General features: G+C 36.8%; 1 protein-coding gene across 2 annotated transcripts in view; it reads left to right on the forward strand.

Annotated features, from left to right (window-relative positions):
- Nucleotides 1–24812, forward strand: part of Frmd6 (FERM domain containing 6) — a 92115-nt gene that overhangs the window by 29159 nt on the left and 38144 nt on the right. For both annotated transcript variants that reach the window (XM_070028179.1, XM_070028188.1), the window contains exon 2: nucleotides 20473–20717. In XM_070028179.1, coding sequence (XP_069884280.1) covers nucleotides 20619–20717 — 99 coding nt within the window. In that variant the 5' untranslated portion in view covers nucleotides 20473–20618. The remainder of the gene's footprint in view (nucleotides 1–20472; nucleotides 20718–24812) is intronic.

Consider the following 24812-nt stretch of genomic DNA (forward strand, 5'->3'; position numbering starts at 1 on the left):
GGGCGGTGGTGGCTCTGTGTGATTCTTTTCTGTCTCTGCCTCTGTCGAAGCTGTTGGGTCAAGAGTGTCCACGCTCAGGCAGCTTCTTCTCGGTACCTCTGGGGCCCAAGTGACCCCGCCGGGTTGTTGCGATCGTGATCGGGCGGGCGGGTGGTCTGCAGACAGGACCCTTTGTCGCGCCGAGCCGCTTTGGCGGGATGGAACCTCTCTGCTCGGGTGGAGAGTGCTGGATCGTTGCGATCGCGATCCGGCGGGCCGGGTGGTCTGCCGCAGGTCCTTTTGTCACTCTGCTGATGCCGAGCGACTTTGGCGGGATGGAGCCTCTCTGCTCGGGTGGAGAGTGAGGGGTGGGGGTGGGATCCTCGTGGAGACTCCCGGCTGGTAGGTTTCTCTGTTCCTGGTGATCTGCTGTTCTGCAAACCAGTACCAGATGTTCTGAAAGTGGCCCCCTGTGTCTCTGCTGTTTCTCTGGGGCTCCCACAGCCCCCGCCGGGCCGGCTGGCCGGCGGCTTGGCGCGCTGCCGCGCGGCCAGTAAAGGTTGGGGGAGGGGTCTTCGCTTTTCTCTGTTTTGAAATTCTTTTCCTCTTTCTTTTTTGTTATTCTCCGCCTCTGGTTTTTCTCTGAGTGTTCGTCTTTTTGTTGTTGTCGGTCTCTTGGGGAGATTAAGCGTTGGAACTCGAACTCTCTTTTTGGTTGGAGAGAGCTGTGGCGTTTCCCTACTGCCCCGTCGCCATCTTGGTCCCCCCTCCTACATTTCTTTTTGAACAGTGTCACCTCTTCTTTCATTTTCTCCCAGTTTTTTCTCTCTCAACCCCGCTTCCCCACAAGTTGTATAGTTCATTTTCAACATAGTGTCTAGTGAGTATCACTGCTGCATTTGTTCACCCTTTGTTCCACCATTTCTGTGCTTCCCTTACCCTCTCTGAAACAGATAAGCTTACATATAAAACAAAAGGTACAGAAAATTTTAAAAAAGCAACAAAGGAGAGAGAACAAAAACAAAAACATAAAGCAAAGTAATAAAAAACTTCTTGTTTCAATTTCTTGGAGTTCATTTCAATAAACATTATTTTATATGATCATCTGCACATATTGGGCCTTTGTGATCCTTTCTTAAGAATATCCTCCTTTGGTCTCACTATATGAATGTTTATAGAGTCTCATTTCATTTATTAAGTCCAGACTTTTACCAACTATTCATCAGTCAAGGCCTCATACCTAAAATACACTATGAGCTCAAAAAAATTAATCCCCTCCCCAAATACACCCCCAAAGAAACAACAAACCAGTTAATAAGTGGTGAGTTAATGAATTAAAGAGACTTCGCAGAAGAAGAATTAAGAATGGTCAGTAGACACATGAAAAAATATTCAATATCTCTGGCCATAAAAGAAATGAGAATCAAAACAACGTTGAGGTTTCACCTCATCCCAGTATCAAGAAAACTAACAGTAACAGATACTGGTGGGGATTTGGCCAAAAGGGAACTCTACTAGGCTGTTGATGGGAATGTAAATTTGTTCAACCACTATGGAAAGTAGCATGGAGGTTCCTCAAAAGACTAAACATAGAACTACCCCATGACCCAGCAAGTCCAGTGCTGGGCAGTTATCCAATAGACCACAGACAAGGCAATACTAAAGCTACCAGCACAACCATGTTCATTGCAGTATTGTTTCCCATAACCAAGATATGGAATCAATTCAGATGCCCCTCAATGGACAAAGGATCAAGAAATATATATATATATATATATATATATATATATATATATATATATATATATATATATATATATAATGGAATTTTATGTTTTCTTCAGATAGAATGATATTGCACCATTCATAAGGAAATGGAAAACTTGGAAAAAATTGTATTGAGTGAAATAAGCCAGACCCAAAGAAGCATAGTTTGAATGGTTTCCCTCATTTCTAGTAATTAGAATGTGCCTGTAAATCTACAAGTAAATACAATGAATGGTAAAAGACAGAAAAATTACTCTTGATTGACTTTTAAAGTCAATTTTAGTCTCTGCCAGATACTAAATGAACTAGTGTTCTTTAGCTCACACAGGTCTTGTCACAGGGAATTTTTGTCTGAGCTACAGAGGAAGATCTTTTCAAATAATCTATTATTATTCCATAATAATAGATTTAACCTGGCACAGAATTCAAAAGCACTGATTTTGTGTGTGTGTCTTGTCTGTCTGTGTCTGTCTGTGTGTCTGTGTTGGTTTGGGAGCTTCAGCTCAGGGCCTGGGCACTGTCCCTGAGCCTTTTTGCTCAAGGCTAGAGTTCTACATGGTGAACTACAGCTCCACTTTCAGCTTTTTGGTGGTTAATTAGAGATAAGAATCTCATGGACTTTGCTACCTGAGTTGGCTTTGAACCACAATCCTTAGATCTCAACCTTCTGAGTAGCTAGGATTACAGGTATGAGCCACCAGCACCCAGCTCAAAACATTGATTTAATATACCAGAAGCCAGTTATGTGCCAGGTTTTGCACTATCCTGTTACCTTGGAAAATCCTTTTATTAGGACTAGTAGAAAAGAGAAGTTAAAAGTATTTTGAAATGATCGGTGTTTTACATTTATGGGTTAGTTATGCACTAACCCATTTTGTGATCTCTTTAGAACTTTGTAATCTTTTTTGGGGGGACGGAGGGTGGTCCAGTTGTGGGGCCTGAACTCTGGACCTGGGCACTGTCCCTCAGCTCTTCAGCTCAAGGCTAGCGCTCTACCACTTGAGCCACAGCACCACTTCCGGCTTTTTTCTTTTTGCTATGTGGCGCTGAGGAATCGAACCCAGGGCCTCAGGCATGCAAGGCAAGCACTCTACCACTGAGCCACCTTCTCAGCCCTAACTTTGTAATCTTTAAATTAGAAGTAAGAAGGCTGTGAACTAATGCCAGTAGTGTTTTGTGGAACCATTTCTACCATAAACCTTTCTATAGGAAGTGAGTCACTTAAATTGAGTCACTTATTTGCTTATAAGCTACTATGAAAACATCTAGAATCTCTTGTCTCATTCCAGTCTCATTTATGTCCCAGGTACTTGCTGAAATTCAGTAATGAACAAAGTATGGGGGAATCCAGAATCTTGAGGGTGTATAGGAAGACAGAAGGATAATAAATAGTTACACAATGTAATAATTGAAATGCTACCTGTTTAAAACTAGTTTGTTTTTTCTTTTAAGGACAGATTATGTTGCTCCATAATTCTTGCTAAGTGATAACTTTTGTAAACACGAAAACTTTTGTGAATCATTGCTTTTAGGTATATCCTTGAAAATGACAGTCATTTTCTATTATTTCCTACATTTCAGTTATGAGATTAAATTTAATCTTCTGAAGCCATGGATTAAACCAGTTTAGATAATTTTATATTGTCTCACTTTGTTTATACTCAGCTTCACATGTAAAAAAGATTTGAGGTAACATATTATTATTTAACATGGAAGCAACACTAGGGAAGAATGTAGGTTTGTTTTTGTTTTGTTTTTGTCCATTGTGGGGCTTGAACTCTGGGCCTGAGCTCTGTCCCTCAGCTCTTCAGCTCAAGGCTAGCACTCTACCACTTAAGCTACAGTGCCACTTCCGGTTTTCTGGTAGTTTATTGGAAATAAGAGTTTCATGGACTTTCTTGCCCAAGCTGGCTTTGATCCGCAATCCTCAGATCTCAGCCTCCTGAGTAGCTAGGATTACAGACATGAGCCACCAGCACCCGGCATAGGTTTGTTTTTGTTTTGTGGAATTGTGGTTTGAACTCAGGGCCTCTTAGCTTGCTAACCATATGCTCTATGTTGAGTCACCCCCCAGCCCTTTTGATAGTCATTTTCCAGATAAGGTCTTCATGCTTTTCCTAGAGCCAAACTCCAGTAGCTTGGATTATAGTATTAGAGGTAATGTGCATGAAATAAGATCTAGTTTTGGTGAACAGCATTAATGTCAGCAAAGGTAATTTTTGCAACAGCAATATAGACAACTCCCTGTGGTTTGGAAGCTTCGACCTATATATATTCAGAATAGGTAAATTTGCATAATGTTTGAATATGGAACTCTATATTCATGGTTTTATTTCCACAGTCTCCTTAGAACCATATACTTGTGCATACCAAGGGTCCACTTTACCCCATTGCAAATAGATGTTGATTTATAGGTTATCTAGTGTATGTACTTAAGTGAAGTACTTTCATGCTACTATGCTCCTAAAGATTTTATTCCCTGAAGTAGGGAAATTCAGGTATTACTTCCAGATTCTATATATGTATGTAATCGCAAGGAAAGTGTCTTGTTTTCTTACACTTTGGCAGGGGCGGGGGAGATGATTTCTAAACTCTGGGGAGATTGCATTCACTTAGAAGATGCTCTTGTAAGATAAACTTTTTTAGAAGGTATTTCAAGATTTAATCTCCAGTTATTGATACCTGTGTTAAAAGTGAAAAGCCACTAAATAATATACCACTTTTGTAGATCTTGTATCTGAGAAAGAAGAATTTTAGCTCTCCCTAGTAGAACACCTGTTACTAGTACTAATTCTTAATTCATTCTTCCAAATGTGAAGGCTGTGAAAGGAAAATAGACATTCTTCTTTTTATATCCCTCTTCCTCCCTACCCTAGTGTTGGGGATTCAACCTAGGGCTTTAATATGCTAAGCAGTGGCTCTAACACAGTTTTGTCTCCTGCCTAGATACTTTATTCTTCAGTCAAGTTGAGGCTTGTAAGGAACTAACTTGTTCTCCACCAAATTTATTCAAAACTCACAATGTCTATGACTTTTTAAAACTAAGGTCTGTTAAGAAAGAAATCTGTTCCAACAGATGACCCTGCACAATTCTATGTGATAAAAATGAATTGAGACTTATTAAATGATGAACTTGTTAAATCTTCTAAGGGTCTATTTATGAGGACAATATACATAGGACAACTGGTGAGAGCACATTGAAGTTAATGAATTTATTTAAATGAATACATTGCTCTGGAAACCATAAAAAGAAATATATAGTTGAAAGGTCATTGGCAATTGTTGGTACAAGAGAGACTTATTAGGAAGAACATAAATGGAGAAACAGGGTTACAATATGCCACTGAAGTTGGGCAGTGGTCCTGACATATGTGAGGTCTGACTTTGGTATGTTCAGTTTTTCCACAATGAAAGTCCACAGGTCATCTCAGGACTAGATGCTTTTCCATTGTTATTAAAGCCATACAGGGGGAAAAAAAAAACAAAACAAAAATGCTGAGAGGAGATGGGTTGATTTCTGGGTTTTGAGGGCTTTTTTTTTTCTTTTTAAACTCTAACCTTCAAGATTGAGGTATGGTTTCATTTTTTTCATGGAAGATTAACCATGTTAGTGTAAGCTAAGGTGTAATTTTGGTTTCCTTCCTCCACACCCTTTAAAAGCTAGACCTTAAGTCTCTCACACAGCATCAGAGGATGATTGCTATAAGAAAGAATGTCTCTCTTGACAGTGGGGGGTGGGGAGCACATCACACAACCAGAAAATCCAATGAACAGGTAGGTCAAATGGAGGTGACTTGACTGAGCTATTCCATGTCTGAATCACCATTGAATTTTGTCAGTTTCACATGGACCAGAAGGTTCAGAGGCTCATTACATGGCTTTATTTCTATTCCTTTTAGAATCAGTTGATAATGATTGAATTGACTTTTGTCTAACTTATTTCAAAACCTCTCTTGACAAGACTTAACAGAAATAAAAGCTGAGAATGGCATATGGGAAGTACATGTTACTTCATAGGTAAGTGCTACTTGAAAATAAAATTCCACTCGGGACCATTTTTTTTGTTGGTCATGGGGCTTGAACTCAGGGCTCATGATTGATGACAGTTTGGAGAAGCAAGAGTGGCTTCAATTTGGACTTTGGATTTCTGGTCCTTGAAGGCTTTGTTAGGATAGAACATGTTTGATACATAATGGATACAATATGTTTGATACAGAATTGCTACTTGACAATGAATCTATATGAAGTAAATATTTTATGAAGCTATAATAAAGAAATCATACATAAAAATAAATACTTTTGTCATTTATATTTAGTGCTTTTAAAGCTGTAAATCAGAGTTCTGTCTTTGTAAGCATAAGTGACAACTTTGTTTCTAACTTGTGTAAAAAAAAAACCCTCCGGGTGTGTTGAATAAAGACTTTTGTAGCATATAAAACCTTGTTAAAATGTTCTGAGGAATATTTCACTTTGAAGTCTGAAGATTGTGCTTTTGATCTTCTTTAACTATAAAGAGTGTCTGGCTTCATGCATCTCACTTTGCACCATTCTCTGTTATATGTGTGTCTGTGTGTGTAAAAGAGAAAGAAAGAGAAAATGGGAAGAAAAAAAGTGACAGACAAGCACCATCCTGTAGCAAATGCTGTTCATTGTCTCCAGGCAACAGTGTAGTCTCCACTCTATAACTTATGTGTGTAAGAGCAAAAGCTAGATTGCTGACGTCTCAAAATATTTTTGTAGGTTCTTAATTTTTTTCATATGTAATTCTGTAACTATCAGTGTAAGATTTATTAGCATTTGGATTTGCTTGACTAAGTTTAGTCTTTTTTAAATATTTCTTTTTTTTTCTTTTTTTAATATTTCTTAACTTTCCATTTAAATATATTAATCATGAACTTTCTGGATACTGTAAAGTAAATGGTTTCCTACCCATTTGTGTTTTACGTAGAACTAATAGAAGAAAAATTCTGTAAGGAAAAAGCACTTCTAGGGCTCCAAAATGACAGATCATCATAGCCAGGTCATTTTCTGTAGGTTGTTTTTTTTTTTTTTTAATCCATAAAATTTAAGGACTGTGAAGCTGGTGAAGTTTTCTTTTTTTTTTTTAAATTTTGAAAATACTGTACAGAGGGATTACAATTACATGGGCAAGAGAATGAGTACATTTCTTATCAAGCATTGTAGCCTCCTCCTTTGTTTTCCCTTCCCATCCCTTCACATTGAAACTGGTGAAGTTTTCATTTGACTATATGCACTTCATTACAATGTTTAGTTAGTAGAAGGTAGAATCTCAGAAATTAATGTCACTAAATTTTCTTCTACAAGAATTTAGTAACAATACTAAAAGCTCTAAGGTCTTTTTCATTTCAAAGCCATAAAAACAATGGTACATATAGTAGGTAAAATAACATTTTGTAACAATAACATTATAAAATGTTATAATAACAGCATTTGCTCTAGTATATTGTAGTTAAACTCTTCATAAAATCCTCAGTGGACTCACCTTATGATAGGAAATATAGCAGGCATTTTGAAGGCAGTTTTATAACATGTTTATGAAACTTTTATACTAATTTATATACTGAATTATATATCTTTTAAAAGTGTTTCCAATATCAATACTTATGCTATATTTTACTTTCTAAAAATTTCAAATACACACATAGAATGTGTTTATAATGCTGTGGATGCATTTTAAATAGTAATAATGACAAGACACTATTGTATTGATTACTGAGCTTAAGAAAGCTTCTCTAGAACCTTTGAAGCTCCTCACTCCTTTTTGAATACCCATAATCCAGGCCCTGACCCAGCACCACAATTAGAATTTTGAGATTGATCATTCTTCGTTTTTCTTTATGGTCTTATCATATATATGCATTCCTACAGGAATATTCTTTTTATTTTGAATTTTCTATATATAGAAATACAACCACTTATGTATTATATAATCACTGTTACATGCATTTTTGTTCAACATTGTTTTTAGAATTCAATCTTGTTAATGTAGCTATAGTTCTTTAATTTTCTCTAACAAATTCTTTTCATGTATAATATCTTATTTATCCTTTCATTAATGGATTTTTATGTTTCTAACCTATATGTACTATTGTTGCTGCTAAGAGATATTTAATAAAGTGGAAAATTGCATGCAGTGTTCTAAGAAAGCTAATAACTTCCCAAATGCTTTAGTATTACACTGTCTTTGGGAAAAAAAATTCAGGGAAAAATAATGTTAAGATTCCATATACTGCTCTCAAATAATGAGAATTTCATAGAAAAATCACTATTTTGAAAACTGTGATTCCTGTGTCAGAGTATTGAGTGCAGGTCCCATGAATGAAAGAATCAAAGATTTCATTGTGGAAATTAGAAGCAGATGCTTCTAAGTCAGAGGATTTTCCCTGAGAACAGCACTTTGTGTTGGCAGTGTCATGCTAGAAATTCATCTTGGTTGAAAGGAATTTTTGTGCCTGGTTGCTAAACCCAATATGACTTTTGAATACAGATGGCTGTGAAAAGAAAGTTTCTCTAATTTAAAATTCATGAAATTTTTTTCCTTGCCTTTCTCCTTGTTAGTATGGCGTGTCTAGTATCTTTTCTCATTTCTCAGTTCCCAGGGATACCCATGTACTTCAGGGAAAGTCGATCCCACCTCTAGATCTAGAATTGGGGTTATTTCTGCCCAGGGATGTGACTGAAGACATTGAATCAGAATGAGCATCAATGTTCTTGCATACTCATTGGTTTGGCCTCTCCAAGAGATACTAACTAGCCTTCAGATGGAGCTGATTTCAAAGTACCAGGAAGAAGCTAAATCCTGGATGATATTGTAAGCTGCCATAGCAAGCCACCCATGAGCCCAGCCATCCTACTTCTAGGTTCCAAATTAATTTAGCTTCATAATTTCCACTTACATCATGTAACTTGTCTTGCTGTTTAACTGCTAATAGTTAACACATGGTGCTTACCTTTATGCTTAACAATACCTTGTAGAAGACATGTTGTTACTATTTTTACAAATATGAAAGCAGAGCAAGAGAGGTAAATAGATTTGTAAGGTCCTATACTAGTTGTCCAGGGTTAGTAAATTGTGGATTAGTTAGTTAATATTTGGATAAGAGTCAGAGCCAGGCAATTTGGCTTCAGAAGCAAGTTTGAGTTAGATATTCATAGTACTTGCAACTTAGTGTATCCCAACTAATAGGTCTTCTTATATGTCCACTTTCACATGAGTTGGCTCAAGCTAAAACCCATGGAGACTTGCCAGAAATAATTTTGTTGATGGTATTGGAAGCTACTCTTTCATTGTTTGTCGACTAAGTTTGGAGAGAAGAAAAAAAAAAGTACCCCTATTCCCCTAGAACAAACTTAAAGAAAATACTCACAAAAGATGCGATCAAAGCTGACTTTCATTGGTGGGGGTGGGGGGGTGATGTAATAAAGAACCCAATTTCATTCTTGTTAGGGAATTTACTTACAGTTTGGGTAAATAAGACCACACAATTTATTCAGCTTGAGGGCCTATGACCCCAGGCATTGTAAAGATATGGACAGAACCAGTCACTGAGGAGATTTGGTGTCTTAATTTTTCAGAGAACAAGATTTTTTGTTTTCCTGTAAGTGGGTAGTGGATGCTACAGTAGGCAAGAAAGGATATTCTAGACAGAAGGAAACTGGTTAAAAGCTTGAGCACAGGAGCAAGACCAGGAAACCACAAAAAGATGAGTTTTACTAATTTAAAACATGATTTTGAAAGATGGTCACACTTGGTATGTGTGGGACTAGTGGTGAAAAGATCAAAGTGCCTTGACATTTAGGTGTTTTCTTGTAGAGATATTGGGCCATGAAAGAATGTGGCAGGGTGTGAAACCCATGATCAGATATGCAGTTTAATAGCATCACTCTGTTAGCATATGAGGGATGGACTGAAAGAATTAGACAGATCAACATCAAATACAGTGTTGGTATAATTTGTGGAGGGGAAGGGCAAAAACAAATCATTTAACTAGGGATATAGGTGGACCCATTACAACAATGAGATGTACAAGTCGTTATGTCGAAAAACAAACTTTACAACTTTGGTGGGGGGGGGGACTTGGTGGGGGGAGATGGGGGAGTATGGGAAGGAATGGGAAGGGGAAACAAAGAGGAGGCAACAATGCTTGATAAGAAATGTACTCGTTATCTTGCCCATGTAATTGTAACTCCTCTGTACAGTATTCTCGCAATAAAAAAAGATGGGGAAAATCATCACATAAATAGTGATATGATAAAGTTTGAGAAACTGAATTAATATCAGCAAAAGTAAAACGATTTTGGTACCTTTAAAAAAAAAGAATTAGATAAATCACAGAATAATTTAAAAATAAAAGCAAAACCATTTGAGAACACAGCCAAGTGTGTAGAGAGAAGAAAGTCATTAAAAAGGTAGCCTAAGGGCTGGGAAGGTGGCTTAGCAGCAGAGTGCTTGCCTTGCATGCATGAGGCTCTAGGTTCGATTCTTCAGCACCACATAAGCAGAAAAAGTGGAAGTGGTGTTGTGACCCAAGTGATAGAGCACTAGCCTTGAGCTGAAGAGCTGAGGGACAGAGCCTAGGCCCAGATTTCAGGCCCCTTGACCAACCAGAAAAAAAAAGGGTAGAGTAGACAGAAGAGAGATGAGATTTTTTTTTTCTTACACTTAAATATTTTTCAGCTACTTAAGATCCTTTTCCCCAGCTTCTTCAGTCTTTGTGTTCAGAAAGATTGCCTGTCAAAACAAGATTAGGCATTTGCTTACTTGCTTGTTTACTTGCTTTCTCCCCCACCCCCTTTTTTTTAGCTCTGGCATGCCAAATTAAATGCACTATCAAAATAAGCACTAAAAATGTATGAATGTTATTTAAATGAGTGATGTCCTGGGTAAATATCTATTTGGCTTTTTGAAATGTTGAAAAATTCCTGTGGCTTCTTTTATGGACTTCAGGATGGAAACATTGTACTAGCTGATTAACAGAATTATGCTTATTACTCTTCAGTTTAAAGAGTCAGCCAGAATCATGACTTGGAGAAACATATTCTGTTTGTTGGGGGCAAGTATTGGGATTTGAACTTAGGCTTAGCACTTGCTCGATAGGTGCTCTACCATTTGAAACATGCCTCCAGCTGCAGGATCATTTTCCCCCTCCCTCTCTCCTTCCCTCCCTCCCTTCCTTCCTTCCTCCCTCCCTCCCTCCCTCCCTCCCTCCCTCCCTCCCTCCCTCCTACCCTCCCTCCTACCCATCTTCAAAGGTAGTTTCAATCTAACATGTCCATTTATGTGTACAGTGCATCATCATCATCAGTCATCCCTTCCATCATTCCCCACTCATCACCCATCCCTTCCCCCACCAGTTTTATTTTCACATACATACGTTGAGTACCATGACTATTCATCCATCTTTCCTCTTCCTATTCCCACCCCTTCTCACTCCCCTCACTCTCCCACCCCCTCCCAGTCAATACATATTTTTAATATTTAGTATAAGAAAAGTGATTTTGTTTCTCAAGTACTGATATCATTGCCTTTTGCTCTGCCTCTGTCATCAAGTAAGTAAAGTGGCTATGCTTCTAGCAAGAAATAATGAAAAGAAGAATAAAACTTAAGAGCAGAAATCAGAAGAGCACAGGGTGTAAAACCATTGCCAAAGCTAGCAAAGGTGATTAAGTTAACATAAGACTTTGAAGTATGTGACATTGTGTTATGGCACAGTACTGTGTGATATCCTGACGAATCTCCTCAACAGCCTTTCTAGGAACTGAAAAAAGTGTCTTAAACTGAAGGAGAACACTCTAATGTGGACATCTTAGATTGAAACTTACTTTGAAGATGGATGGAAGGAAGGAAGGAGGGAAGGAAGGAAGGAAGGAAGGAAGGAAGGAAGGAAGGAAGGAAGGAAGGAGGGAAAAAAAGAAGAAAGGAAGGAAAAAAGGAAAAAATGTTCCTGCAGCTGGAGACACGGTTCAAAATGGTTGAGCCTATCCAGTCTTTAGCTTTGCACAGAGGAGCAAGACCTGACCTTTTGATGGATACAGACCTTTTTTCTGCTTCTCTACCACAGCCTTAATCTGTAAGACTTCTCATTCTTACTGCAATTCTTTCTTCTCCCTGCAATGTAAAGATGTTTTTTTTCCTACATCATTTAGCCTTATGAAATGTAATTAAATAATTTCTTCTTGTTTTTATTGTGTTAACTTCTGATTCATGCAATAGATTATCAACACTCCAAGGGCCAAAATTCAGAAATGGTGTTAGAATCTAATCTGAAAATCCATTATCTTAATTGCTTTGACATTTAATTCTTCTTGAACACCAACTTGATACTTGAAGATGTTTTTGTTTAGGAGTTTGGATTTTGGTTTTTCAGATTATAGGTTCGGCCACATCTATGTAGATATTTTTAAAACCAAAAAACCTTGAAACTAGAAAATACTTCTGGTTCCAAGCATTTTAAAAGATCCTCAGTGTGGATACTCAAATGCTAGTTAACTTGTGCTTATTCATTGACTGAAAAGAGTATTAAAGATCCTCTTTATTTTTGTCTTTAAATCATTGATTTAGGTGATTTCTTTATTCCTGAAAGTTCTGTTATAAGGTAATTTTTAGTTATCATAGATATTTGTGATTTGAAGGCAAAGCGTTGAGTAAATATTATTTTTACATTATATATAATGCATGACACTTGAATAATACGATCCTATTGTTAAGCCAGTTTTTGCTTTAACATTTCAGTGAACACTTTTATTTAGAAATATAAGGGTCTTTAGCTGGATTATTTTCCCTTATATGTTCCCTAGAGTTGGGATTATTGAGCCAAAAGGTATGAAAATCTTTATGAATGGACTATGACAAAGCCATATTGGGTTGAGTTAGAATACTAACCACAAACTGTGAGTGTGTGAATTTCACTTATCTTTTCTCCTTTTTGTTTATTTTTTCCCTTTTCTATTGCTAATTTTATTCATTAGAGTATTACTTGGCAGCAGTTCAGGTCAGCTGTAATTGGAAAGCCCTCTTTTTATCTCTAACCCCAAGGTGTAGCAATCCTTACTGGCTAAGTACAAAAGTGAAATAATCAATAGACATGGCAATGCATATCTATAATCTTAGCACATGGAAGGCTGAAGCAGGAGGATCATAAGTTTGAGATCAGGCCAGGCTGTATAGCAAAGACCCTCTTCCCAAAAAAGGTGAAATAATCTGTTAATTAATGGAAAACACTATTTTAGAACTCAAGATAGGATTAATGACACCATGCATACTACTGCATACTACTGCATATCATCAAAAAAGCAGTGCTCCCACTTGGTTTTATCAAGTGAAGCCAGTTACACTGTTGGTGGTAAATAGTGTGTGCTACGTGTCAATCAGTGTTTGCTCATTGCTTCATAATGAGTAACATACTTTATTATCTTCACAACAATCTCAAGTCAAAGGTGAGAGAAATGGACACAATAAGTAGAGTCTTCTCAAGGAGAGGGGGGGTATATCCAGGTGTGGTAGGTGTCTGAACTGACTTTCAAATCTAAGCAGCCCAACTCCACAGTCTTAAGTATTTCCTTTTCCAAACTTAACCTTTGAATATATAACTAGCCAACATTGCATGCAATATGCAAAGACCCTTATAATGCAATACTGTTACAGTTGGATTACAGTCTCTATTAGGTTGCATTTAATACTTAGCTTAATGGTATTCCCCTCACCAAATTTATAAAAGAAGCTTAAAGTTAATGTTATTCTTACCAAATTGCTGTGGTTATGCTGTTAGCTGTTCAGTTTCCAAAGTATGAATTATTTATTCTGCGTAGTTACTATATGTGCAGAAAAAACATTTTACAGCTACTACAGCTTATTACAAATGGACAATACAACAAAGGCACATTCAGCATGACAATGGAAAAACACCTTGTGATCTTTAATTATACAGGATTATTCACCTACACATTAATATTCAAAATGATGAAACATTCCTTTGGTGTTGAAATGAGTTATGAATTAATTGTCCAGTATGCTTTGTTTACCTTAAACGAATTTATGCATTATTCTCATAAATTACTTGTACCTAGTGCTCTTAAAAACATGGTTAGGGGCTGGGAAGGTGGCTCAATGGTAGAGCGCTTGCCTTGCAAGCACGAGGCCCTGGGTTTGATTCCTCAGCACCACATAAGCAAAAAGAAAAAAGCCGGAAGTGGCGCTGTGGTTCAAGTGGTAGAACTCTAGCCTTGAGCTGAAGAGCTGAGGGACAGCGCCCAGGCCCAGAGTTCAGGCCCCACGACCGGATCCCCCCCCCCCAAAAAAAAAACCCAAAAAACCATGGTTAGTGTCTGACTAGTAACCAACCTCCTCTTCAAGTTGTTACTCAGACATTTTTTTTCCCCTACCTCTTGGGTCTTCTTTATGTGTAGAGAAATTTGAAAACAAAGCAACTTTTTTCAAGTAAAGTAAACATCAACATTGGTGTATAGTTAATGATCATATCATTTGGTGAATGAATGAATATATCAAGCAATCATCAGATTTTTGTTATATGGACTATATTATAGAGGATATATTCAGTAGAAATGCTAGAATTTAAGAGAAGATTATAGTCTTACCACATGGGAATTCTATGGATGATTTCTGCTCTCAGATGCAGCAGCTCAAATGATGTAATCGGTAGGCTTTCTGAACTTTTCTTCTTCTTTGCTTTGATGTTAGTCTTCTCAGGAAAGTTCTTGCAATAGCCTAGGTGTCAAAGGTGATTCCCAGTAGCTCTAGGCTTATATGTTTGCTTATAAAGGGCAATCCAAAGAGAAAACATTTGTAAAACATTTCACAGAGGAATTCTGTACTTAGGTTATATGCTCACCTAAGTAGATCAGAGCTGTGGTTGGAGAATGAGGTGCTGTGTTTGGCCAGCACAATGTCACCTGTAGCCTCTGTGATAGAATTGATAACCCCAACAAGTCACTCTTAATTGGTATTCTGTCCTTAAAACACTTAAGGCTCAATGATACAGAAAATAATCTTAGTCCTTCCACAATGTTTTATTTATCTACCAGGATAAACTTGGAAAGTGAGAAAAAGTCAGCAAAAAAAAAAACAACAAAAAAAAACTCTTTACAGAGCATTTGACTCCACAAAGTTAATAGATGTCAGTTATATTTTTTTTGCTATGGTAAAAGAGTCATTGCAAAAGCAGATCATGAAACAGAAACTATTCAAGTTACTTATTCCTCAAATTAGAAAGCATAATTTTATGCTTTCTAAATGACTCTTATAAGCAATTGACCCTTTCTTTTTTTAAAAAACAAAAAACAAAAAAAATCCTTGGAATATAAAATTCAGAGCATTCTGGGCACTGGTGGCTCATGCCTATAATCTTAGGTACTCAGGAGACTGTCATCTGAGAATTGTGGTTTGAAGCCAGCTTGGGCAAGAAAGTCTGTGAGACTCTTATCTCCAATTAAGCACCAGAAAAGCCAGAAGTAGAACTGTGGTTCAAGTGGCAGAGTTCTAGCCTTGAGCACAAAAGGTCAGGGACAGTGCTCAATCCCTGAGTTTCGAACCCCAGAACTGGCACACGCACACACACACACACACACACACACACACACACACACACACACAACAACAACAACAACAACAACAACAAATGTACAATACAGAGCATAAGAAAGTGACAATTGAAAACCATGTGTCCATTGTTTCTAAGTCACTTTTTATCCTTTCAGGTACTAGTATCAAAATAAAAGATCCTCTAGGAACAAGTATCTAGTAATAATGGAAAGGTACTTCTGTGGGCAGCTTGGGAATACACTGCACTTGGACAGTTAAGTTTTAAGAAAGCTAAATATCAACGGAGAGGGCCATGGACCAGTGAATGTGATTGAAGTACTTAAATGCATATATGAAAATAGAATAATGAAACCCATTAAAATTAAAGAAAAGAAGATAAGAAGTAATAGAAGGGGTTAATTTGATCAAATGCACACATATACATTGCATGCATGTATGGAAATTAGAATAAAATCTCTTATACAATATGTGCTAATAAAAGAACCTTTTTCAAAGCCATGGACCATGTACATTCGAAAATGGGCAATATTAAGTTAAGAGTACTCTAAGATATAAGTAAAGGAGACAAGCAAAAAAAATAGCACTCAAACTCCTGAGCTAATCATTGGTGCGGAGTGTTTGGAGGTAACAAAAAGAGTGTCTGCACAAGTAGTTTAATCTGTGAGGCAAAACTTTTGAGTATGAGCTAGTCATGGGGCCGTCTCAGATATAAGGAGAGGGGAAGAAGTTCCCACTTATCATTGCGAAGTATGGCAAAGAATTTGTGGTTTTCTTTAACATACCGCCAGTCCTTAACAGTACCTAAGCATTCCAAATGTGTAGTGAATGTTAACTATCATTAGTACTATACTTTTACCTTTTCTGTACAGTAAGTGAACCTTGGTAATTACTATTCTCTCTGCCTGGAAAACTCTTTCCTGAGATGGATGGACAGGGAATGAATGAATGAATGAACAGAAGGAAGGAAATAGCATACCTTAATAGATTCAATTGTCTGCTCAAAGATGGACCCATGAGAAGTACTTCTCACTATCTTATATGATAAAGCATCCACATCCCACAACGCAGTCTCCATCAACTCTCTCATCCAGTCTGGATTTGCTTTTCTTCGTAGCAGAAATACAGTTTTTATATCATTATCTTCTTGCATGTTTATTGTGTGTGTCTATCCCAGCAGGGTATTTTTGTAGGATTATTCATTTAGCATTTACAACACTTGACACATAGTAAGTATTTAATGTATGCATTTTGTACTATTTGATGAATAAATAACAAAAAATGGAGGTCATTTTACTACAGGCACTTTGATACTCCATTTAAGGGAGAATGACATACATTAAAGACAGTACATTGCTTAATCCAAATGATCATTACCACAATATTACAGCACAGTGTTCATATACTTAAAGCTGTTATCCATGGTGGCTTCCCTTGAGGTGGACATGGAATTGCCCATCAGAATGTGCACTCTTAGGAGTCAGGAACAATACTGAAGTTTCTTAGCAGTGTTGAGTCCTTAACTAGACTATTAGCCTCATGAGTGTAAGGGGACTATCCTCCAGTGCTAATTTCTACAATTCAAATTGATAGACATTTAGTTTAAGCCTTTTCCCCAGGACTGCCCAATTGAAGATTAAATTTTATACTGGTGCATATTAGAGATAGGGTGATTTTGCTATTTCCGTGGAACATTTTAATCAGCTTTAATGCTATCCTGAGTAAAGAAAAAAAATCCTATCTCTCCTTTAAGGCTTTTCTAGTTTGTCCTTCTCCAAGTAGAAAATGAAGCCATGAAGCTTCTTCCAAACTCAGCTTTTATTAAATGTGCTTTAAATTATCCGGTCTTCTTTTCTATTACGTATTTGAACCATAAAATAAAAGGTTGTACCCAAATGAAATTTTCAGGTAATTTTAATGAAGCTCTGGAAACATCCCAAACCTCAGAAGATAGTTTTCCTAGATTACCTGTCAAATTCTCAAAGTAGGTCAGTAGAAATAACCAGATTTAAATGGTTTAATTAGAAATAGAAAATTATAGGAGTTTGAAGTATAAATTTAAATAAGAAGAAGTACACTGGGATTTATATCAGCTAAGGGTTCAGTTATAAATATTTCACATTTAATCATAACTTACAATTTATTCTTGAAAACATTTTAATGAGTCATAAGTGTTGGAATATACCAGTACATGGGGGAAAATATTACTGTAGAATATTACACTGGAGAAAGAAATCTTTTAGAACTATATCATTCCTAAGGTATTAATCTATAGGTTAATAGATATGCCTTGGCAAAAATAAGTATTGTATGTATGTTCAAATAAGTTTGAAAAATATTAACTTAAACCTAAGAAAATGTCTACAAGACTTACAGCCTTAAATCCTTTCTGAATTTTTAAGAGAGATCCCAAATGGGGGGTGGGCAATACTTGGCAAAGTTATTTATTCCTAGACCACCATTTTTTTTAAAGGTAGACAAAGTTTATTTGAAAGTGAAAGGAAAGCTGCGAAAGAAAATAGCCAGACTCTATCCAGAAAGGGGTTTCAAACAGGCACCCAATGGAGTCCTTTCAGAGAGCAGTTTGTATAGTATGAGGCTTCGCCCATATCTCCTCTATTGGGCTTTGCACTCATTGCATGATGGCATGATGGCTCATAGTTGATTGAGCAGTCAAAGCATTATGTGAAGAAGCTTTTGTACAGGAACTCAAAAGTATTATTTTAAAAAGATCATTATTAAAAAGATGCCCAAGGCCCTTTGGGAACAAGAAGTGCCATGATGGAACACATGTTATCTACCACTTACTATGTCTGCCATGTTTTTTCCCTATCTACCTAATAGATGCTTCCCCTTTCTCTCTTAATTCTTCTGTTTTGGATGGAAACCCTTAACAATCATTTGTAGCTTGATGGACTCCAATCTAGAACAAAAACTTTACAAACAGGCTAAGAGTACGGGGGCCAACTCTTTAAGGAAAATGTTTTGGATATACACATTTGACTTGTCTTAGGACTCCTATTTTTGAAATGTTGAGAACATTTTCTTTCAGTTATAGTGTTGATTTGTATTGTTCACATAGTTGCTTATTCCCAATTCTTTGTTGTCATTGTTTAATTGTGCAGGGTCCTGTCTTGAAATCATGATCTAGGCTCTGTCCTTGAGGTTTTTTGCTAAAAGCTAGTGCTCTACCACTTGAGGCACAGTTCATTAGACAGAAGAGTTTCATGAACTTTCCTGCTTAGGCTGGCTTTGAACCACAATCCTCAGATCTCAGCCACCTGAAGTAGCAAGGATTACAGGCATGGGCCACCAGCACCCAATTTTTATCCCAAATTCCCTATCTCTAATATGGTTTCCTAACATATATCCTACATATGTTCAAGTATAACATCTATCTGGTACTCAGTGTGAGTATACATTGTACTCAGGATTCAGCACTTATGACAATCACACAAGTGCTTTTGGTGCAACCAAGTTTGCTTCAACTGATACTTTAGAAATGTAACACTAAAAGCATGTATTTTCTAGATGAATGAATAGATTTGGAATACAGTTACTTGTGGTCCTGGAATATACAGTTGGCCATCTACTTTAGAGAGAACTTTAGCATTGCCCTTCAGTGACTACCTGGGGTGATATGTAACCCATGGGAAGCAGCTGCTGTCATCCTTTAGGAAAAGCAGAACTTTTGATTGGACTGTTGTTGCCTTCCTCTTACATAAGGAAATAACATATGTAAGATTACCATCTCTGTTTAGTTTTCAGTAATTCTCTTGTTGATGGTACTTTATTTATAAATTAAAAAGAAACACTATATTTACCTCACGAGCATGTAAAGAATTATTTTCTCCCATTCTGCTGCAAAAATGAACGTAGTAGTTTAAGGAGCAAATAGGTCCATCTCTCTTGTTTGTGGGATTTGTTTTTCTTTTTGTTTTAGGGGCTTTTGGTGCCAGCCCTGGGGCTTGAACTCAGGGTCAGGTGCTGTCCCTGAGCTTTTGTGCTCAAGCTAGCACTCTCTATCACTTGAGCCATAGCTTCACTTCTGGCTAAGTTTCTTAATTGTAGATAAAAGTCTCATGGACTCCTGCCTGGTCTGGCTTCAAACTGCGATCCTCAGATCTCAGCCTCCTGAGGTTTAAAGGCTGAGCCACTGGTGCCCAGCAAAAGCAGAAAAACATTTTGCCACTATTTCAAAATTGTCCTACAAGGTCACACCAGTATACTGCAACATAAAACAGAAATGTAAGGTAATGGTTAATGGAGGAGAATGGTGGAAGGGGTGATATTAATCAGAAAGCATTGTACTCATAACCTGACTTACAGAATTGTAACCTTTTTGTACAACTACTTAATAAAAAATTTAAAATAATGATTGTTGAAATTTGGAAGCAAAATAAAATTGATGTTTAATAAATTGATTACATATGAGAGATATTTAAAATCCTTAGTTCTTAGATATATTAACATGGTGTGATTTATGTATACACACACAATTCCTACTTCTTTGTATCAATTAGATGAATATTTGGTGAGACAATCAGAAAAATTACTTTTTCATATCAGAGTAAGACTCAGGAGAATGGATCTTCATAAAAACTAAGTTGAAAGTTTTAAGGAGGGTTTAATAACCATAGCGTATATCATAGAAAAAAATGGTTACTGCAAATCCTCCAGATACTCCTGATGCTTTGATATTGATTACTGGCTTCCTTTGGCAAAGCCTACTGGTGAAGTAAACAAAGTGAAAGCCAGACCACAGTGGTTGAAAAAATGAATGAAAGTTTGGTAGTAATGGAAGAAAGAGAATTTTGGTTTTTTGATTTGCTGCTATTATTTTCATTTTTTTTCAAAATCCTTAGTAATTAGAAATTTCTCAAAGGCAAGATCTGATTCCATGAGCTACACAACAGTGTCTTGAATACATTGTCTTTAAGTGTAATTCATGACTGAATGAAGTTCTAGCAACAGATGTTAGTGGGCAAATTGCAGAATACATTTCAGTGAATTCTCATGTGCTGAATTAAGCAGTCTTGGCTGGAGACCTGCTGTCCCTGTGCCTACAAGAGCAGTTGTGCACTGCTCATCTCCCTGTCTCCACCCTTACTGCTCTGTTTTCACAAGACTCGCTTTGGGTTTTCTTACAGCTATGAAAGCTACATAGTGGAAAGCCATGGTGCTTCTTCTGTCCGGGATGTGATAAGGATGAAAGTTTGACTTTGGAGTGCCAGGAACCTGAGCACTTGCTGAGGACACAGAGCCCAGCCCTGACCATTGGAGAGCCTATAACACAATGAACAAATTGAACTTCCATAACAACAGAGTCATGCAAGACCGCCGGAGTGTGTGTATTTTCCTTCCCAATGATGAATCTCTGAACATCATCATAAATGTGAGTATATCCATTTTAGAAATGTTTAAATATCATCTTCTCCTACTAATGACCACATTCAAGTTACACCTTGGTTCACCATAACTTGGCTAGCTTTGAACCGCAGTCCTTTGATCCCACCATCTAAGTAGCTATGATTACAGGTATGAGCAACTGGTGTCAGTGTATAAAAGTGAAATCATTACATAATGAAACCAGTGATAATGTGACAGGACCAGGCTGTTAAGTGGTTTACGTAGGCATAAACTTAACATTGCGTCTTAATTGAAGTTGCCTTCAACATCCTCTTACCTGAGGTAAAATTAGAGAATTTTACCATAAAACTGATGGTAGGTATGGTTATAAGTCATTTAATTCACAAAGTTAACCTGAACATTGAGAACTAACATACTGTTTTCTTTAGCTTCAAAATATTAAGTTATATTTTGTATATTAAGACAGACATTATAAATGTGCAGCTCAATAGTATATACACCATTGTAACTATCACTAATCTTGAAAAACAACTTTCCAGAAAGACCTTTGAATGGTCCTTTCTAATCAATAACCTTTACCCAAAGGGCAACCACGATGCTGACCTCTATCAGCAGAGTAGTTTTACTTGCTTCTGATCTCCGTGCAGCTGAAACTGTGATAATATACTTCTTTGTGTCTGGCTTCTTTCATTCAACATTTGACACGTGTCAGGTAAAATACCTAACAGTAATTCTTTTTGTTGCTGTATAATATTCCACTTTGTGATCATGCCTGATTTTTTTACACATCTTCTGTTGATGGATATTGAGTCATTTTAAATTTGTGCTATAATTAATAAAACTGCTATGAACATGTTGTCTATGCATGTGAACATAAGTGGATATGTGAATCATAGGGTAAACCAGTGTGTACACAGACACATTTGGTAGAGATTGCAAACCGCTTTACAATTATTGGTATCATACTTCGCATTTTCCAGCCCCTCTTCCTTTTATCACCTTTCATATTCTTTCTTTCTCTTAATTGTATTCTGATGCAATTAGGAAAAGGATTGCCTTAGTGTAATGCTCTGGATTTTTCCCATATGATAATATATTTTAATACAATTGAAGTAATATTTCCTTGTGTTCATTTCATGTGCACACCCACCAATAATGGGGCTTGAAATCAAGGCTTTGAATTTTTACTTGGCTTACTTGCTCATGGCTAGAGCTTTACAACTTGAGCCACACTTCCAGCCAGCATTTTTCTCATTAAATGGAGAATGAATCCCTTGGACTTTGGCTGCCTTGGAACTACAATCTTCTGATCTCAGCCTCCTGAGTAGCTAGAATTGCACGTGTGAGCCACCAGTGCTCAGCTGTATGTAAGAATATTTCTAAATATTATGCTATAACATGTATTATATATGACTTAGCTTTATTAAAAAGTTTAGTTATGACAGTGTTAGACCAAGAACCAAGATCATTTTGAGTTTATGGTAATACACATTTACACTCACAAGGATGTGTGAACATCAGACTGGCCTATTGGATAAGTTTTTTACCATTTATTGGAAATATTTCTAGTAGTGCACTAATTCCTTACTCAGGGTATTTGAAGTTATTTTTTGATGTGAAAATAGTAGGCAGTTATTTTTGCACTTGTTTTTTACGGTCTGATATAAAGTCACTCCATTTCAATGTAGGCACCAGGAAAACAAGTTGAAAATATAATTCTATGTACATGGACTTGCAGTTTGGATTTTTATATAGTTATATAAAATATATCCTTTAAATTTTTTCAATATACGTAATCCAGGGCACGTAGCATAAACAATAAGAAACATCTCAATTCTGCCTTTTGTCCAGTAAAATGTGTGTGTGTATATATGCACACAGGCAAAATATAGAACCAAATCATACTAACTTTTAACTGGAGAAGAATGCTTTTAATTAATACTAAGAGATGATGATAATTTCCAAGAAATTAATCTAATACTAGTATACTAGAATCTCAAGCTATACTAAAATCTAACTAGAGAGATAATTTTGGAGAACAGACTGGAAGATAGTTAACTCATTTTTCCTATTGATCTGTGGTTTTAAAACTTGAATCTGTATCACAGTTATTTGGGGAAACTTGGTAAATATTCAGGCAATTTGCTCCATTCCTTGGAAATGTTGATGTAAAAAGTATAGGGCAGGACACAGGAGTCTGTATTTAACAAGATCCCTAAACAGGCGCTGTGGATACTCTGAAGGTCTATATCTCAACACCACCTAGTTTCTTTTACTCTCTATCATCCATTTACTGGATTTTGCTATTGGCATTGTGTCAGGAAGCTGACCCTTTGAATACTGTATGATGCACAATTAGTGCAAAGTAAATTAGTATTTAGTAATTAATGATAATATAATTATCAATATCATTGTTGAGAAGTATTTATTATAAGGTTCTCAACATTCTAACTCCTGTCATTTACTGGCTTTGTGAACTTTGGACAAGTTGCCCAATTCCTGGAACATTCATTTGTACTAAGTACTCACTCAATTCGTGTCACCTTTCCTTTACAAGGAATCATTGAGGAGCACTGTAGTTGTGAAAGACATGGATGTGCTTAAGACACAGACCTGAATTCAAATCCCACGACAGCATGACCTAGAAAGTTAATTCAGCCTCCTTCAGTTTCAACATGTCACCTGTAAGATGAGAATAGTGTCTGTGCAGCAAGGTGGTTGTGAAATTTCAAGGTTAACACATAACATGATGTCTGACACAGTAGTTGCTATTGTTACAAGTTGAGCACTCCTGATCTAAAAGTTCAGAATCTAAAACTCTAAAAAATCTGAAGTTTGGACTTAAGTTTGGGGTTAAGTTTGGAGTAAGGCTATTTGGCCAATGGGGTCTATGCACATATAACAAAATTTTACAAACCTTGAAATCTGATACACTTCGAAGCACTTCACATAAGAAATAATCAACTTGTATTTTAATCCCTCAGCAGAAATTAATGATGTATTTCTTTTTTTTTCTTTTTTACTTTTTTAACTTTTTTTTTTACTATTTTTTTTATTGTGAGAATACTGTACAGAGGGGTTACAATTACATGGGCAAGATAACGAGTACATTTCTTATCAAGCATTGTAGCCTCCTCCTTTGTTTCCCCTTCCCATCCCTTCCCATCCTCCCCTTGCCCCCTCAAGCCTTCCCCCCCACCAAAGTTTTTGACATAACGACTTGTACATCTCATTGTTGCAATGGGTCCACCTGTATCCCTACTTAAACGATTTGTTTTTCCCCTTCCCCTCCACAAATTATACCAACATCAAATACAGTGAAAGCATGGGTTATACTGTGGGGGAGGGACATACAAAGCAACAAAGAAATAATCTTATAAATGTGTTAGAAACAATCGTAATGTTGTATTTCTATAATACACCCCCTTCATTTTTTGTAACAGTATAATCATCTTTCTAAGATGATTGAAACTATGATTATGGGATGTGAGGCTGTATATCACAATCAAAATGGGTTTCAGAGTCACAAGCAATGGGTTAAAGTCCCCATTTGACAATTTGCTTTGTGATTTGAAGCATGTTTCTTGGGATTTTTGTTGTTTGTTTTGATACAGTTGTTTTGGTTTGTTTTCTCACCTGTGAAGTGGGAATGGTTTCACACTTATCATGGGGACAGTGAAGACTTAAAGTTGTCAGGTGCTCACCTCATAAAGTACTTCGTGTGGTTCCTGGCCTTTGGGATTGCTTAGTGGGTGGGTCGCTTATAGGGTGATACTTATGTCTTTTAGCTCTTTGTTTATTAGGATACTCTATGACTAAAACCAAGATGAAGAGTCTGAAACCAATGAAGACCTATAATATTTCTTATTCCAGGGCCTGTTGACTCTTTTGCCATGCCCAAACTTCTCTCCACCAGCACTTGGATCCAGTGAGGGATGGGCTTACCTAATGTGGTGGCTTGCTCACTGCTAGAAAACAATTCCAAAGGCACCAACTGTCTCTCTTTTTCTACAAAATATTGTCTACATATTTAAAAAATAACACTTGATGTTTGCAGAGTTTGGTGTAACAAATTATCTGCAGCAAAACCTATTTCATCAACAGCCTGGATTTTTTTTTT

The sequence above is a fragment of the Dipodomys merriami genome, unplaced genomic scaffold (genome assembly GCF_024711535.1).
Source record: "Dipodomys merriami isolate MVZ:Mamm:240054 unplaced genomic scaffold, mDipMer1.0.p SCAF_1, whole genome shotgun sequence".
Lineage (NCBI taxonomy): Eukaryota > Metazoa > Chordata > Mammalia > Rodentia > Heteromyidae > Dipodomys > Dipodomys merriami.